The sequence below is a fragment of the Odontomachus brunneus genome, unplaced genomic scaffold, assembly GCF_010583005.1.
Source record: "Odontomachus brunneus isolate Ranch 3 - 2012 unplaced genomic scaffold, Obru_v1 Obru_scaffold_047, whole genome shotgun sequence".
NCBI lineage: Eukaryota > Metazoa > Arthropoda > Insecta > Hymenoptera > Formicidae > Odontomachus > Odontomachus brunneus.
In genome coordinates, this window is record NW_022639497.1 from 1,800,169 (window position 1) to 1,814,148 (window position 13,980).

Below are 13,980 nucleotides of genomic sequence, written 5' to 3' on the forward strand. Positions count from 1 at the left end.
GTGTGAGAGATATATATATATATATATATATATATATATATATATATATATATATATATATATATATATATATATATATACCACGTGTCAAAACGACCGCTATTGCATATATTAATAAGAAAGGTGGCATCCGTTTTCCTCATTTAAACACGTTAAATATGTGACTGGTGTAAAGAACGTAAATTGTAGATTTTTACTTCGTACATTCGCTCTGAAAATAATATTGAAGTAGACCTCGAATCCCGACATTTAGAATCAGAGACTGAATTCTCTTTATTCACTTCGGCTTTTGAACAAATTACACGTGAATTCGGAATGCCATGGACGATCACGTAGTTGAAACATTGTCTTCAAACCTCTTTATTACGGCTTCACTTTGGAGAAATGAAGAAGAAAAGATGGCGGCACAGGCGCACGAGTTTTCTAGAAACTTGGCAGTTGTGACGTCATCTGTATAAGGTAGAGAGTACTACATCTGATCTCTTCGAAAGAGACGGCTCATACAATTAGGATTGAGCGTCACTTACAGATAAATTCGCTCAATTGTTCAATTATTTTTTATCTCGACCATATTATTTCGTTATTTTAACGCGAAAGTGATAGTAATATACATTGAAGGTTATTATCACTGACATTATAATAGAACTTAACAAAAGAATAGTTTTCTTAACTCTAATTTATAGTAATTTCTATGTGTATGTGATTATAATTATAAATATCAAATATTTTTCTCTATGTTATTCTTGCGCGGATATAATAGAAAAGCTGCGCAACGACAACATAACGGTAACGACTGTTAAAAGTTACGGAATTGCACCACTGGTGCTTTTACCTCAACGATGAATCGTCGGGATGACTTCCGCGGGACGGACGAGCGGCACTTTGGCGCGCGAACTTTACGATATCTTTGCGATCGGTTTGATCTCGCGCGGTCCTCCACCCACCTTCGTCCCCGCTGCTGTTGCCGAGCGATCAATTTGCCGGCCGGTGTTCGGCTTCCTCGAAAGGCCGCGTGCGTAGACGCGAGAGGGAGAGAGGGAGAGTGACCGGTTTTACGCGATAAACCAAACCGCCGGCGTGTAAACCGCCGCCGCGCGGTGCCGTCGACGATGGAAACGACCGGCGTTTATCGGCACGCGGGCGTAAACTCCCGCGACTTTTAGTCGCTTTAGCCGCCCGTGATTTACGAGCGCCGCGCCGATCCGAGAATTTCCGGCGTGCTCTGCTCGCAGCGGCGCGCCGCGCCGCCGAGAATTTCGCAACTCGGCCCGAACGCGGGCGATAAACGATGCGCGCCGAATTATCGCACGTCGTTCGGCCCGTTTAAATCCGTGGTTTTCGTCCCGCGGCTCGATTTGCCGCGCGTCGATGAGATCATCGTGACGCCGATTTCGCGATAAGAACGCGCCTTGATTCACCGCGATTCACGAGATTAGCGCGGAACTTCAAATCGAAAAGTTGGGAGTCTTAAGCCCGTGTCACATTACGGACTGAGGATTGCGAATTGAAAATTGAAACTTGACCAATTGGAACGAAGCAAGCCAAGATTGAAGTTCGTTGATTCGTCGAAATCTAATCTTCAATCCGCAATCTTCCATCTCCAATCCGCAGTGTGCGGACTTTAGGGCCGATTGTTCCAATCTTTTGGTAAGTTATCTGACAGTCAAATTATATGTCTGTCTTCGTTTTTTCTCCTAATTGAACAAAGACTGACATATGATTTAACTGTTAGGTAGCTTATCAAGAGAAATAACTTAGGTAGCTTAGATGAGAATTTTTCAATCACGGTTATAGATATATAAATATCACATATATTATGATTTAATTGAAAAACTTGGGTTCAACTCGGAATAGAAATCTGAGTATCTCACCTGAAACAAGTTTCAGGTAACAACAATTAATACGACTCTTAGGGCCGATTATTCCAACTTTTTGATAAGCTACCTGACAGTTAAATCATATATCTGTCTTCGTTTTTTCTTCAAGAAAAAAAGGAAGGATAGAGACAGACACATGATTTACTTATAAGGTAACTTACCAAGAGGTTGGAACAATCGGCTCTTAAACCTGTATTAATAGTTGTCGCTTGAAACTGATCTTACGTAAAATATTTAGATTCTTGTTCAGAGTAAGATCGAAGTTTTCAGTTTTTTTTTTATGACTCATATGACGTTTATACTTCTAATCAAGATTCAACTGAAAAGCCTTCATGTAACTGAATTGAGATCTGAATATTTCACTTGAGGCGAGGTTCAAGTAATAGCTATTAATGCATACCTTAGTAAGACATCGCTCTCGTTAACCCTTTGCGTTATGACTGAGCAGTTTCGCCTCCTGAATGCGGTAGTCCTTATCAGATTAGGTATTGCAAATTGAGCATTGCGAGTTAGAGATTAAAATCCGACGAATCGTATAATTTCGTGATGAAACTTCAAAATTGCACAAAATTGGGAACATTCGTGACACTGCGCCTTTCGCTACGGCTGAATTGGACAGCAGCTGTGCCCTGAATCGCACAATGTGAGGTAACAGACGCCGATCACTGCTACTACCCATAACCTATATCAGACTAGGTGTCGAATATCGAAACTTGAGGAAAAAGAAAGAGAACCGATCGAAATTGGCCGAGTAATCTAATTCTAATCTCAAATTTGCAAACCTCAACTTACAGTACCTAGTCTGATAATGATTAGCGAATGAGAGATTAGAATTCGACGAGATTCAACCAATTTCGATGTTGATTCTTTTTTTTTCTCTTCAAGTTCCGATATCCAATACCTAGTCTGACATGGACTTGGTTAGGTGGATAAAGACAGCGCGATATGTTACTTCATATTGTACAATTCATTATGTCTTGTACGTTAACACAAAGAAATAACTAATAAATGGATAAAATTTGTCTTTGCGATATCAATGGCGAACTATTACTATTGACTAAGATGATTTATCTACCGGTTTTTCATGTCAGTTGTTGCGTAAGAAAAGAGCCACTATAATAGCGTTTCGCCCTAAATGATTACTTAACAACTGTAGTATTTCTTTAATTTCTTGGTGGGAAGCCGTTAGAACGGCGTGTAATAGTGAAAAAAAGATTAATCACAGCTGAGATTCGCACGGAACACTTGTCTTCTGCGAGCTTTTCCGATCGACGAGTTCCGCGCGCACGATATGAAACAACAATTAGTATCGTATACGGGAGCAGCTCGGGAGAGAAAGAGCGCAGCCCCGCTCCGTCCGCCCATCGAAACTTCTCTCCGCCGTCGCGGATCGCCGTGCACGGTAATTTGCGTCTAATTTAACGTACGGCGTCCCGGGGCGATGCTGATGATCGCACCTTAACGAGCCTCTCCCACGCGCTACGCCTGCCTTCCAGACATTGTCTCAATTCCGCGCGGAGAAAATCGCCGATTTTCTCCTCACATACGTACGTACAAACGCGCGATTAGCCGGGATTTCACCTTAACGATCCGTCGATAACCTCGATATCTATGCCGGTAATAACTGGCACCGGTCTCTCGGAAATGGTACGCGATCGTCCGTAATATTCGAGTCGCAGTCTCGTGTGAGGCGGGGCGAGGTGAGGCGAAGCGAGGCGAGGCAAGGCGAAGTGTACATCCCTCACGTTTCTAATCGAATCGGGCGCACCTCCACCGAGTATCATCGTTCAACAGTGCACAAAAAGGCGAATCGTTTCGATGGAAAGAGAACGGCGCGCTTTCCGCTTCATCTGTCACGGCTGAGAGTCACGACGTTACCGTCGACCTCTGCTTGTAAACTGAGAAAGCACCATGACGACCGGAGCAACCGGAGAGGATGACCGAAACTCGCGGGGTAGTTGTTAGGTCGTCGTCGTCATCTTAATCCTCTCTCTTTCTCTCTCTCTCTCTCTCTCTCTCTCTCTCTCTCTCTCTTTCTCTCGTGTATCTGTCCCTCTCGTCGTCGTCCAATTACGTCTTTTCCTGCGCAGCTCGGCAATTGACATGATTCGCCCATCTCGAAGGCAGCTCGAGACCGAAGGTATATCGAAGGAGCTTGTCGCAGAGAGGCCAAGTATGCGCGGCCTTCTAAATCTACGTTAATGGCGACACGAAGCTGTGCCTCCTTTGCCCTGTCCGTGGGAATTTGCATGTGAATTCCCACGAACATCGGCGAGATATTTTTTGCCGCGCAAGAGGGGGAAGATCGAGCCCTCGGAAGGAAACAGGGGCGAAAAGGAGGAAGGAAACGCGGGGTCGCTCGCTGCGCAAGGGGAAGAGCCGATGGTGCAACCGGTGGCTTCCCTTCAGGATGCTAAGGGCAGATGGACCGTGAAACTTATCGACGTAAAAGCATTACGACGATTAAGGCCCGCTGCGCCTCCCTCGTCCTCCTTCTCGTCGTCGTCGTTGTCTTTACGAACGCAACCTGCGTAACGCGATATTCAACGCACCTCCTTCCTTTCGTCATCCCCTTCGCTCGCGTTTCGACATGTAAATTCGCAAGATCTGCGCGTAAGACCATTACATAAAGACTAAACGTATAACGATGGTTCCTGACGAGAGTCAAAGCACCGAGAACAAAGTATTTGATACTTACAGTGTGTGATCGCGTAGAGAAACGATCAATACAAGTCATGGTTAAGCGAACTATTTTCTTATTAAATTCTACTATAGTGTTAGTGATAGCATAACTTTATGTACATGTTGCTTCTACCATGGTCGGATCCAACTATAATTTTAATTGGATCGACCATTTTCCCTCTCAGTGAGAAAGAAAGAAAGAGATCCTGTCTCGCTCTCAGAGCTTCCGCAGCCAGGCGCGTGTGTAGTGCGAGCGTAAGAGCTCGCGTATCGCTATCAACCCCCTGACAACAGCCGGTTCGCTGTGTCGGGGTGCGGGATCGATAGAGCTTCTATTGCGATATCAACGCGCAAACCCCATGGGCGTATATGGTGGCAACGGCCGCGATGGTGGGGGGGTCCTGCGCTGCAGGACCACCCCCGCTCTTGAGAGAATCCTGTATAAAAAATAAAACGAGGGTAGGACGAGAGGAGAGGGACGAGTGAGAGAGGGAGAGAGACGCGGCGCGACGCGACATAGCAACCGTTTAACCCGCCGACTCGCCGTGTCGCGTCGCGTCGCGATTTTAACTCTCGCGAATTTTGTTCACTCTCCGCGCGATCGATGACCGTCTCCCCATCACGTATCGATAATACCTTTCCTTCCTTTTTTATATTCTCTGTGCATTGATCGCGCTTATTCTTACGACGAGGAGGAAGGGTGATTATGGCGTTACCGCGAGAGTGATTACAGCCGCCGCGGATCCGTCACGGCGCTCGAGCCACCCTTAATCGAGCGGCAACTCGCTCGGCGCATGCGAGCGAGCGAACGAGAGCGATCGAGTATGCTAATGTCCCGTGAAAATCGCCGAGCCATGAATCGCGCGATGCGCGATTACGCCAAGCTTTCCCCGCCGATCATCCGTCTCCCGGACGCCGAGAGAGCTCGCTCTTTCCCGAAAAATATAGGTCGTCGCGGTTCCTTCTTCCGCCATTAGCGAATTTATGCATGAGTTCGCACGCATGCACAGGAGGGTAGCGCGGATACGGCTTCTCAGGATTATCGATCGGTCCTGCGGATAAATAGGGAGGGTGGCGGAATTCCAAAAGCCCGGGTCCTTTTGTGCGCCCCTTCTTGCCCTTTTTTCAGGCTCGTTCTTTGGCTGACGAGAGGAGGGCCTACGCCAATGCCGTGGCTCGACGCTGGCTTCGTCGTCGGGCCAGGTGGTGCGCAACCGTTGCTACGGCATGCATCCCCAAAAGCCGTGTGTTCCGCTCCCGCGAGCAGCTGCAGCTGCGAACGTACGCAGCACGCTTACGTGTGCGTGCGTGCGAGCGTGTGTGTTTGTGTACGCGCGCGCACGTGTGCATGCTTCTTGCGTAGCCACCGTGTGCGCGCGTAAGGGTCGCACACTCGCGTTTTTAGCGCCTGAGAAATGTGTATTCGTTAATTTTACTGTCGCAGACGGCGCAATCGACGACGACATAATTCGCGCTTGACGCTTCACAAGGTCTCTCGATGCCTCGAGGGGTAAATTTTTAATTGGCCCCGATGAAATGATGGCGCCCATCGCGTTGTTTACATGTGTGTGTGTGTGCAACAGAGCATTCTTAATCGTAAGAATTATTCAATTATTCTCTCTCTCTTTTTCACCTCGTGTTCCTTGAAATTATCTTCAATTGAGAATAATTAATTCTAATTCCGACTTCTCTCTCTCTCTCTCTCTCTCTCATAAGGAATATCATTTCCGCGATAACTTCAAACGGTCGTCGCGACAACGACGTCCTCCAACCGATTGCCGAGCGTGCGCTCGCTTCGCCATTAACTCAGCTGCTGTGTAATTATCGATTTCCCGTTATCCCTATTAATTCCCAAGCGCTGATTCACAACTTCGCTTGGGGTAAGCGTTCCGCTTACGAGCCGGACGATCACGCTCACGCGCGACCCGTGCCACGCGCTTCCTCTTATCATCGCTTCAGCTTTCTTCGCGTAATACCGAGAGATAAGGCGTGCCGCGCCTTATCGTGGAATTCGCAAGGTGAGATCCCCGGCAGATATATACCGACCGGCCTTTCCGTTCGAGTACTGCCTGTCTGCCGCCACGCCACGCACAGCTTGCCGAAGTGCACGCGCGGCTGTGTGCGTGTACCAGCAGGCCACACCGTCGGCCGGCACACAGACAGACACACGTAATGACAGCAGGGAGTTGGTTGGGGCAGCAACCAACACAGCAGATGGGGAGTTTGCTTCTGCAAGCCAGTCGTCGCAGCGGCGTGGTACAAGCTGCCCGCCTTTTCCCGACTACTCCCGTTCCGTAGATTCGCTACTCGTTTTTCTTTTTCTTCCGTCTCTCTGTTTCGCTCCTTCCTCCTTTGTTTCTGTTTTTCTCTCTCTCTTTTCCTCTACGTCTCCGCGCTTTTCTTCCGATCCGGGAAAAATCGGAAGGGTGAGAGATCCGTGAAAGACAATGTGAGACCGTGCGCGTGCCGTTGTCCTTCCACCCCTCGCCATCTTCCTTCACCCTCCTCTCCCTTCTCGTTCCCTGGATCTGAAATGGCGGCGAAGATCCCGCGGTGAGGATCGATCAATCGTGCCTTGGATGTTTTCCATCTGTAGTGAGTACACTTGTCCAACGATTTATCTCGAGCTTGCGATCCATTGTAACTGATGTACCTGCATCTTGCACTTTCACGGTCAATAAACGACGCGTACTCGCGATGAACGTTCATATTCCTCTGTGCGTGATTCTCCTCTTTTTAATTACGAAAATGTTCGTCGCATCTCACGTCATCTGTTTGATGTAATTCAATTTTTATCGCGCGATTCCTCGCGGTAAACGAGCTCCAAGTGATTATACAATAATTACTTCGTTCATATCAGATCCTTGCTTGATTCCAACTCTGATCCCGACTTGAAATATCCTCTGCACAGTTTGTTAACAAGGCTAACAAGGTTAACAATAACAAAGCACCCCTGACCGAAGTTTCCGCATTTTTTCACGTAATACTTTTAACGTGAAAATACGACATCGTAACGTGGTCTTTCACGGATTCCACGTTTTAAAGACTAGAGGCTCGATGTCTTTGTCCTGTCAACGACCAAGGCGACCGTTGACAGTCAATAGGGCAACCAGAGTGGTACGGTTGCGACTGTCGGAGAATGTTTTCGGTGAGTACAAAAACGCAATTGTTCTTCTGTCCCCGTTGTGTGCGAGTCGTGATTTCCCCTCTAAATTTTCCCCACTAAAAACGTTTTCACGCCACTGAAATGTTCCCCAAATCTCAAGAAACGTACAATGATTAACAGATATTTATGTTAACCAAAATTGAACTTCGTTTCATCATTTCGTAGACGCGATTGAAAATTAATTAGCATGATATTAGCGTATCTTTGTGGAGACCCCGATTATATCTCATTTTAAAAACATTAATTAATCTACACGGAAAAAAAGTTTTGTTGAATTAACCAAATATTTGGTCGAATATGAACGATCCAGAAATGAAGTAATCCGAATTCTGTTTAAGTTAACAAGATTTTTGGTTGACTTAGATAGAATTCGGGTTACTTCAATCGGAATACCTGGATCGTTCATACTCGACCATATATTTGGTTAATTTAACCAAACTTTTTTCCGTGCACAATGAAAAAAATAAAGAAATTTTTTTTCTTTTCTAAGAAAAGTGTTTCACTTTCCTATCTTATGCCATCTTTAGTATCTTATCTTCAATTAAAAAGAATAGTAGTTGACGTCGTCGGTTCTTCGAAACTGTTAAAAGGATTACGTCAACGTCGATTCTATCTGGACGCCTTTCCAGTCTATTCAGTTATTTACGGGCGCCTCAATAGCAGGTTTCTTGTTCGAAATTAGCGATAGGGCACGACACCGCTTAACAACATGAGCATGAGAGGCACGCGTTTCTTTGTCGTACGCGAAGAAGCGGAATTTCATTAGCGCGCCCCGTGAGTCATCGTCCGCGACAGGCTGCGGACCGTTCACAAGACTCTTGCAATACACAACTCGGTGGTAACAGCCGGCGATCTGCTTTAACCCGTTTTCTGTCGCGCACTACCGCGCTAACATGCCGCAAGAAACTTCATTTCCAACTCGGTTGTCGGAGAATCGCGCGAGGGTCCGTGCAAACACGACCTCGGTCGTCTTCTTCTTCATCTTCGCCTTCGTCTTTGGCAACGCGTCGGTTTCCGCTCGCGTTTCCGCACGGTCGAGCGCGGCAACGACGCGCGACGTCCAAAACTAGAGTTTCTCAAGCCAAAGTTAGGACGTCCGCCATTTGTAGGGAAGAAATGAAGCGAAAGAGAAACCGCTTCGTTACTTCACAGTCTTAGAATTTCTCTTTCACTCTCATTCATATCATCTCTAAAAATGGCGGACAGGATGCAAATCAATCAGGAATCATGATACTTTGTCTTAACAAGAAGAACTTTACCCAAAACATAGTCCACCATTTGTAGGCAGGAAGTGAATGAAAGAGAGAGAGAGAGAGAGAGAGAGAGAGAGAGAGAGAGAGAGAAGCTGCAGCATGCTCCATTTCAGTCTTAGAGTTTCTTTCTCACTCCCACTCTCGTCGCACCTAAAAATGGCGGATACGACGCAGACCAATCGAGAATCGTCATGCTTTGTCCTAACTCTGACTAGAGGGACTCTATTTAAAGTTAAAGTTCTTCAAGTCAGAGTTAGAACACTGTTCGCCATTTATAGGGAGAAAGTGAATGAGAAGCTACAACGTGTTTCGTCATTTCAATTTTAAAGCTTTTCTTTTATTTCCATTCATGTCATCTCTGAAAATGGCGGACAGAATGCAGATCAACCGGGAATCCTCATGCTTGGTTGTAATTCCGAGTAGAGGAATTCTATCCAAAACCGTTAAGCACAATCGCGCGTTACCATTCCGCCCGGACTCTCTATCTAATTAAGAACGAGCACGCTACGAGCGAACGCAGCTCTCGACGCAACCGTGAATTACCTGGATACCCGTTTCTCCGCTTCTCGTTGCTCATCGCAGCGTTCTTCATTCGTGTACTCATGCACCACAACTTGATCGCAGTTCGGTCGCGGCTCGATCGGCTTCGCCGCGCCGCGGCGATGAAGAAGGGATTCATGTTGAATCGTCCAAATTGGATCTTACTAATTCCTACGAAGGGTCGACATTCTTTCACTCTTTCTCTTTCTTTTTGTCTCTCTGTCTCGAAAACATTATATGGAATGAGGACTCCAATCGATCGATCGACCGATTGGACGTTAACCTTTGTCCGTTCGGTTTAGAATTTTAAATCAGATTAGCGTCATCGAGGCCGACCTTTTTATCTTCCGCCCCGTTATTCGCGCGGATTACGTGCCATTAGTGGCAGCACCGAAATTTTCAGTCGCTTCGCCATGAACGCGTCATTGCTCGTTGGGTCTTTCGATCGAGGGATCAACGACGTCAACCCCCTCTGCGATTATTCCCCGTACGAAACAGCTCGGATATGACTGAGACCGTTAATCTCGCGTTCGCAGGGGGTACGATACACGAGGGAGAAAGCAGGTCTCTCTCCTTCTCGTTTGTTCCTTTCTTTACACCCCCGCGAAGTCGCGCTCGCGGCGATCCTGTACGTGCGAAACGCGACAGATGCGATCCTCGAATTTCGTGCCACGACAGAGGGTGTACGAAGGGAGCGAGTATCTTGTAGCCACCCTCTCGTTTAACTTCGTTAATCCGATTGTTTGCGGGCGGTCCGTGGTGGTTAAAAGCGCTGCGTTGGGAATATGCACTTGTCGTCCTGTGTGGAGGGTGCCGTGCACCCATCTATCCGCCCACCCAGCACCCCTGGCGAGCAGTGCGGCTCAAGGAGGCTTAAATATCCCGTAGCACGTTTGTTTTGCGTCCCAGTATGCAGTCTCGGTGCCGTCTCCCTCGCGAATTTCGCCTGGACACTCGATACCGGCGTTGAAAATAATGTCGCGACAAGCCCGAAAGCTCACGCAAATCGCTCTGCCGTGCCTACGTCGGCGACCTAAGTAGCCGGCGATTAATAGAACCGTGAACGAGATTCACGGTGTTCACGTGCAATCCTCGTGGGTCGTTGAAGACGTTACAAAGGCCGGAACGAGCACAGGCTCGGATGCTTCGAGCGGATAAAGATCTCCGCGGTGTCCTTCTTTCGTAAGCCGGCAATGCGTACCTGTGCGTTCCTTCCACGAAGACTGGACTCTTTATTCAGCGGCACAAGCCCAATTTCGGACGCTCGTTGGGGAATGAGATACGCGGTTCTCTGGTCGCTTCATTATGAAAAAAGCGAGAGAAACATCGACGAGGACAAGCGGTTTGCTCGTAATTAGTTGTTTCCTTCAGCCGAACTAGTGTCCCAGATAGACTTTTATGATCATCACAACGTGAGACTATCAATGATGAAAATTTTACATTTTATAATTTTATTTTCTTTTAATCACATTTATGAAGTAAGTTTACTGTATTGAATTAATAAGTTAAACTTACATCGTACAGTAATATCAATTTCTTGGTTGTATTGATGCAGCAACAAGTTAATATAAAAAGTCACGTTTTTCATATTATATTTAACGTTTTTTCATTACATTTAACGACAATTTTTTCGTATTTCTTTCTTATTTCTATTCATCATTCGATGTGATAAAAATATGAATGCGGTTTGATCAGTGTTATAAGACTCAACATTGCTGAATATCGTAATTTAATATACTTAAGGTTGCTATAAAGTGTATCTATAGTAGTCAATCGGGTTGTTGGAACTGTGTTTCTTTCTCTCCAACACTGGGTTTTCTATATTTGTTTTACTCCAAAGGCAAAAATTGTAATCTGATTCAGCTAAAAAGGGACAGACCTATTATGAGACGCCGCAGAATCGTTCAACATGAAGCCCAGCTACGATACGACGACACGAGGCGATTGTCCGCCGGTTAAACGTCGGCGGTAGAAAATTAATTGAGTCATGTACGATCCAACATCGTTGTGATAACATATCGCTATCTCTTATCGCGTTATCGTCTCTCAGTGCGAAACGTGAGCGCGCCTTGACGCTATTAAGAGGACTTTTTTTCTCTTGAGTGTGGGGTTCGACGACCCTTATCGCTCCGTTACTCATCCGCTCCTAATCGCTATTCCGAATCGCGTGTGGATAGTAGTAGCTTAATATACCGATTGTTTACCGCGGCTGCATCACGCGAACTTCTCTCCATAATTATGTTAACCGTGCGCGCACCTCGCACAGCTACCTTCCGCGGACGTCTTCTTGGCGCACACACTCACTCTCTTTCTCTTTTCCTTCGTTCCCCACCCCCTCCTCCCCCTTCTCCTTCGTCGGCCTCTTTCTCCTCGCTTTCTTTCCTTCATCCTTCCTCTCGTCCTCTCGTGTCTCTTTCTTCCTCTCTTTCTCTCTCTTGGCCGTTTCCGCCTCGGGCTGTGTGTGCACGCGTTATTATTATTTCAGTATGACGAGCGGCTCGCACATTGCCACCTTACGTAATACGCATAATGGTGGAGGGCAAAACAGAAGGACAAGGAGAAAGGGAGTAAGAAAGAGAGACAGAAGAGCTAGGTGGCGGGGAGGGGGGCAGTGAGAGGGAAAGAGGGGGCAATTGAGCGGGTAGGAGAAAGGGCGAGGAGCACAGCCGCGCGTCCGCGGAGGAAAAGAGAGAGGGAGATCAACTCCTAGGACTAGGTAGCACGGCAAAGATCACGGTACCGGGCGTGGGAACAAGGCCCCTCCTGCTGCCTAGCCTGTGTGTTGTACGGACGTGCGAGCGAGCGAGCGAGCGAGCGAGCGAACGCGCCGCTACTCCGCGAAGAAAATTACAGCGACTTCCTCGGCGCGCTGCTTAACAGTACCTAGAGTGTGCCTTACCCGAGCAGCCCGTAACCCCTCGTTCGAAGTCGCGTCCTTAGGCGGCGGCGCACGCGACTCCGCCGTCGCAGCCTGTTGCGTCTTTCTCCATCTCTCTTTCTCCCTCCCTCCCTCTCTCTCTCTCTCTCTCTCTCTCTTTCTTTCTCTTCCGCCTTCCTTTTTTTTCCGCGCCGATTCGCCCGAGGTCGCGTTGTGCGGAGGTCGCGAAGAGATCCCGATATCTCCTCACGACAAGCCACACAGTGGACGAAGAAGAAAGATTATTATCGTGAGATCTCGTTATCAAGTAATGTAGGAATACCAGTCGATCGTACCGGTTCGATTCATGAGTATTCTGATGCAAATTAAAGAGTAAAGCAAAGTGGGTTGGGACAGATAGGAGGTTATTATTACCGGTTGGACTTGCGAATACCTTGATGGAAATTGAAAGACATGCGGAAGAAAGGATTTCATTCGTGCTGAATGGGGACCAGACAGAAGACTCGCTGACGAGAAATAATATCTCTGTTACCGCGACCGAAAGCACTCGTCTGAACATTATAGCTGCGTTGAAGCTCGGTTGCGCTAACTGGGAGCAATTGGCTGAGTAGGAACCTCTCTTACGGTAATCTTCCTGCTTCTACAGCCGAATTTTAATATTGGTACCCAGGTAACAGAAAATTCAATCGCACTAACGGTGTTGTTTTTTCCGTGACAAAGGTATACAAAACATTTCAGTTCGTGCAACCAAATGGGAACCAGACAGAAGACTCGCTGAAGAGAAATAATGTCTCAGTTACTGCGACCGAAAACATTCGTCTGAACAGTCAGCTGTCTCAAAACTCGGCCGAGGTAACTGAGAGCGATTGGCTAAGTAGGGACCTGCGGGAATATTTGTCTGTTCCTTCAACCGAGTTTTATTCTCATATAACAGGAAATTCAGTTACATTAACGGAGTGGTTTTTTCCATGTGGGAAAGAGCGGACTCACGGGTTGCTGGTTGCGTTAATTAGAAATCCGACGAATCGTCATTTTGCGTCACGGTTCATCGAACCCGCGGGTTACACACGCCAGGATGTGTCGATTATGGCTTATCGCGGCACGACGGCGCTCTGTTCTTCTTCTATGCGACTGATAGCGCGGTCGTTGCAGAAATAGATCCGATTGTAGTCAATGAGCCGAGGGGCGATGAGACTCCTCGGTCAAGGCTCCGTTTATTTACATCATGCAAAGTGCATCGCGTTCACATCGCGCTCCCAGTGCATTCGCGCGTGTTCGCGGAGGCGAACCTGTGTCCCGCACCGATTACTTTCACTCCGCGGCGCGATACAGTCGCGGATCAATTAGAATCATTTCGATGAAGCGGCGGCGGTGACACACTTCTCGCGCCATGACACATTACCGTAAATGTCACCAGACTCCGCGGCGCGCAGTCAAAGAAAACGCTGCTGCTCCGATGTGTCAAAGAAGATTTCCAAACGAAGAGATGCGCGAGAGATAGAGAAAGAGGAGGGAGGGGAGAAGAGAGAGAGAGAGAGAGAGAGAGAGAGAGAGAGAGAGAGAGAGAGAGAGAGAGAGAGAGAG

At 47.3% G+C, this 13,980-nt stretch overlaps 1 protein-coding gene across 4 annotated transcripts in view; it reads left to right on the top strand.

The window, feature by feature from the left end:
• LOC116844909 (protein neuralized) overlaps positions 1 to 13,980 on the top strand; it is an 84,108-nt gene that overhangs the window by 53,620 nt on the left and 16,508 nt on the right. Inside the window, exon 1 of one of the 4 annotated variants that reach the window (XM_032817045.1) lies at positions 2,086 to 7,707. The exons of the other annotated variants lie outside the window; for them this stretch is intronic. Coding sequence (XP_032672936.1) covers positions 7,617 to 7,707 — 91 coding nt within the window. The 5' untranslated portion in view covers positions 2,086 to 7,616. Of the gene's footprint in view, positions 1 to 2,085; positions 7,708 to 13,980 lie in introns of those variants that run through there. 4 annotated transcript variants of the gene reach the window in all.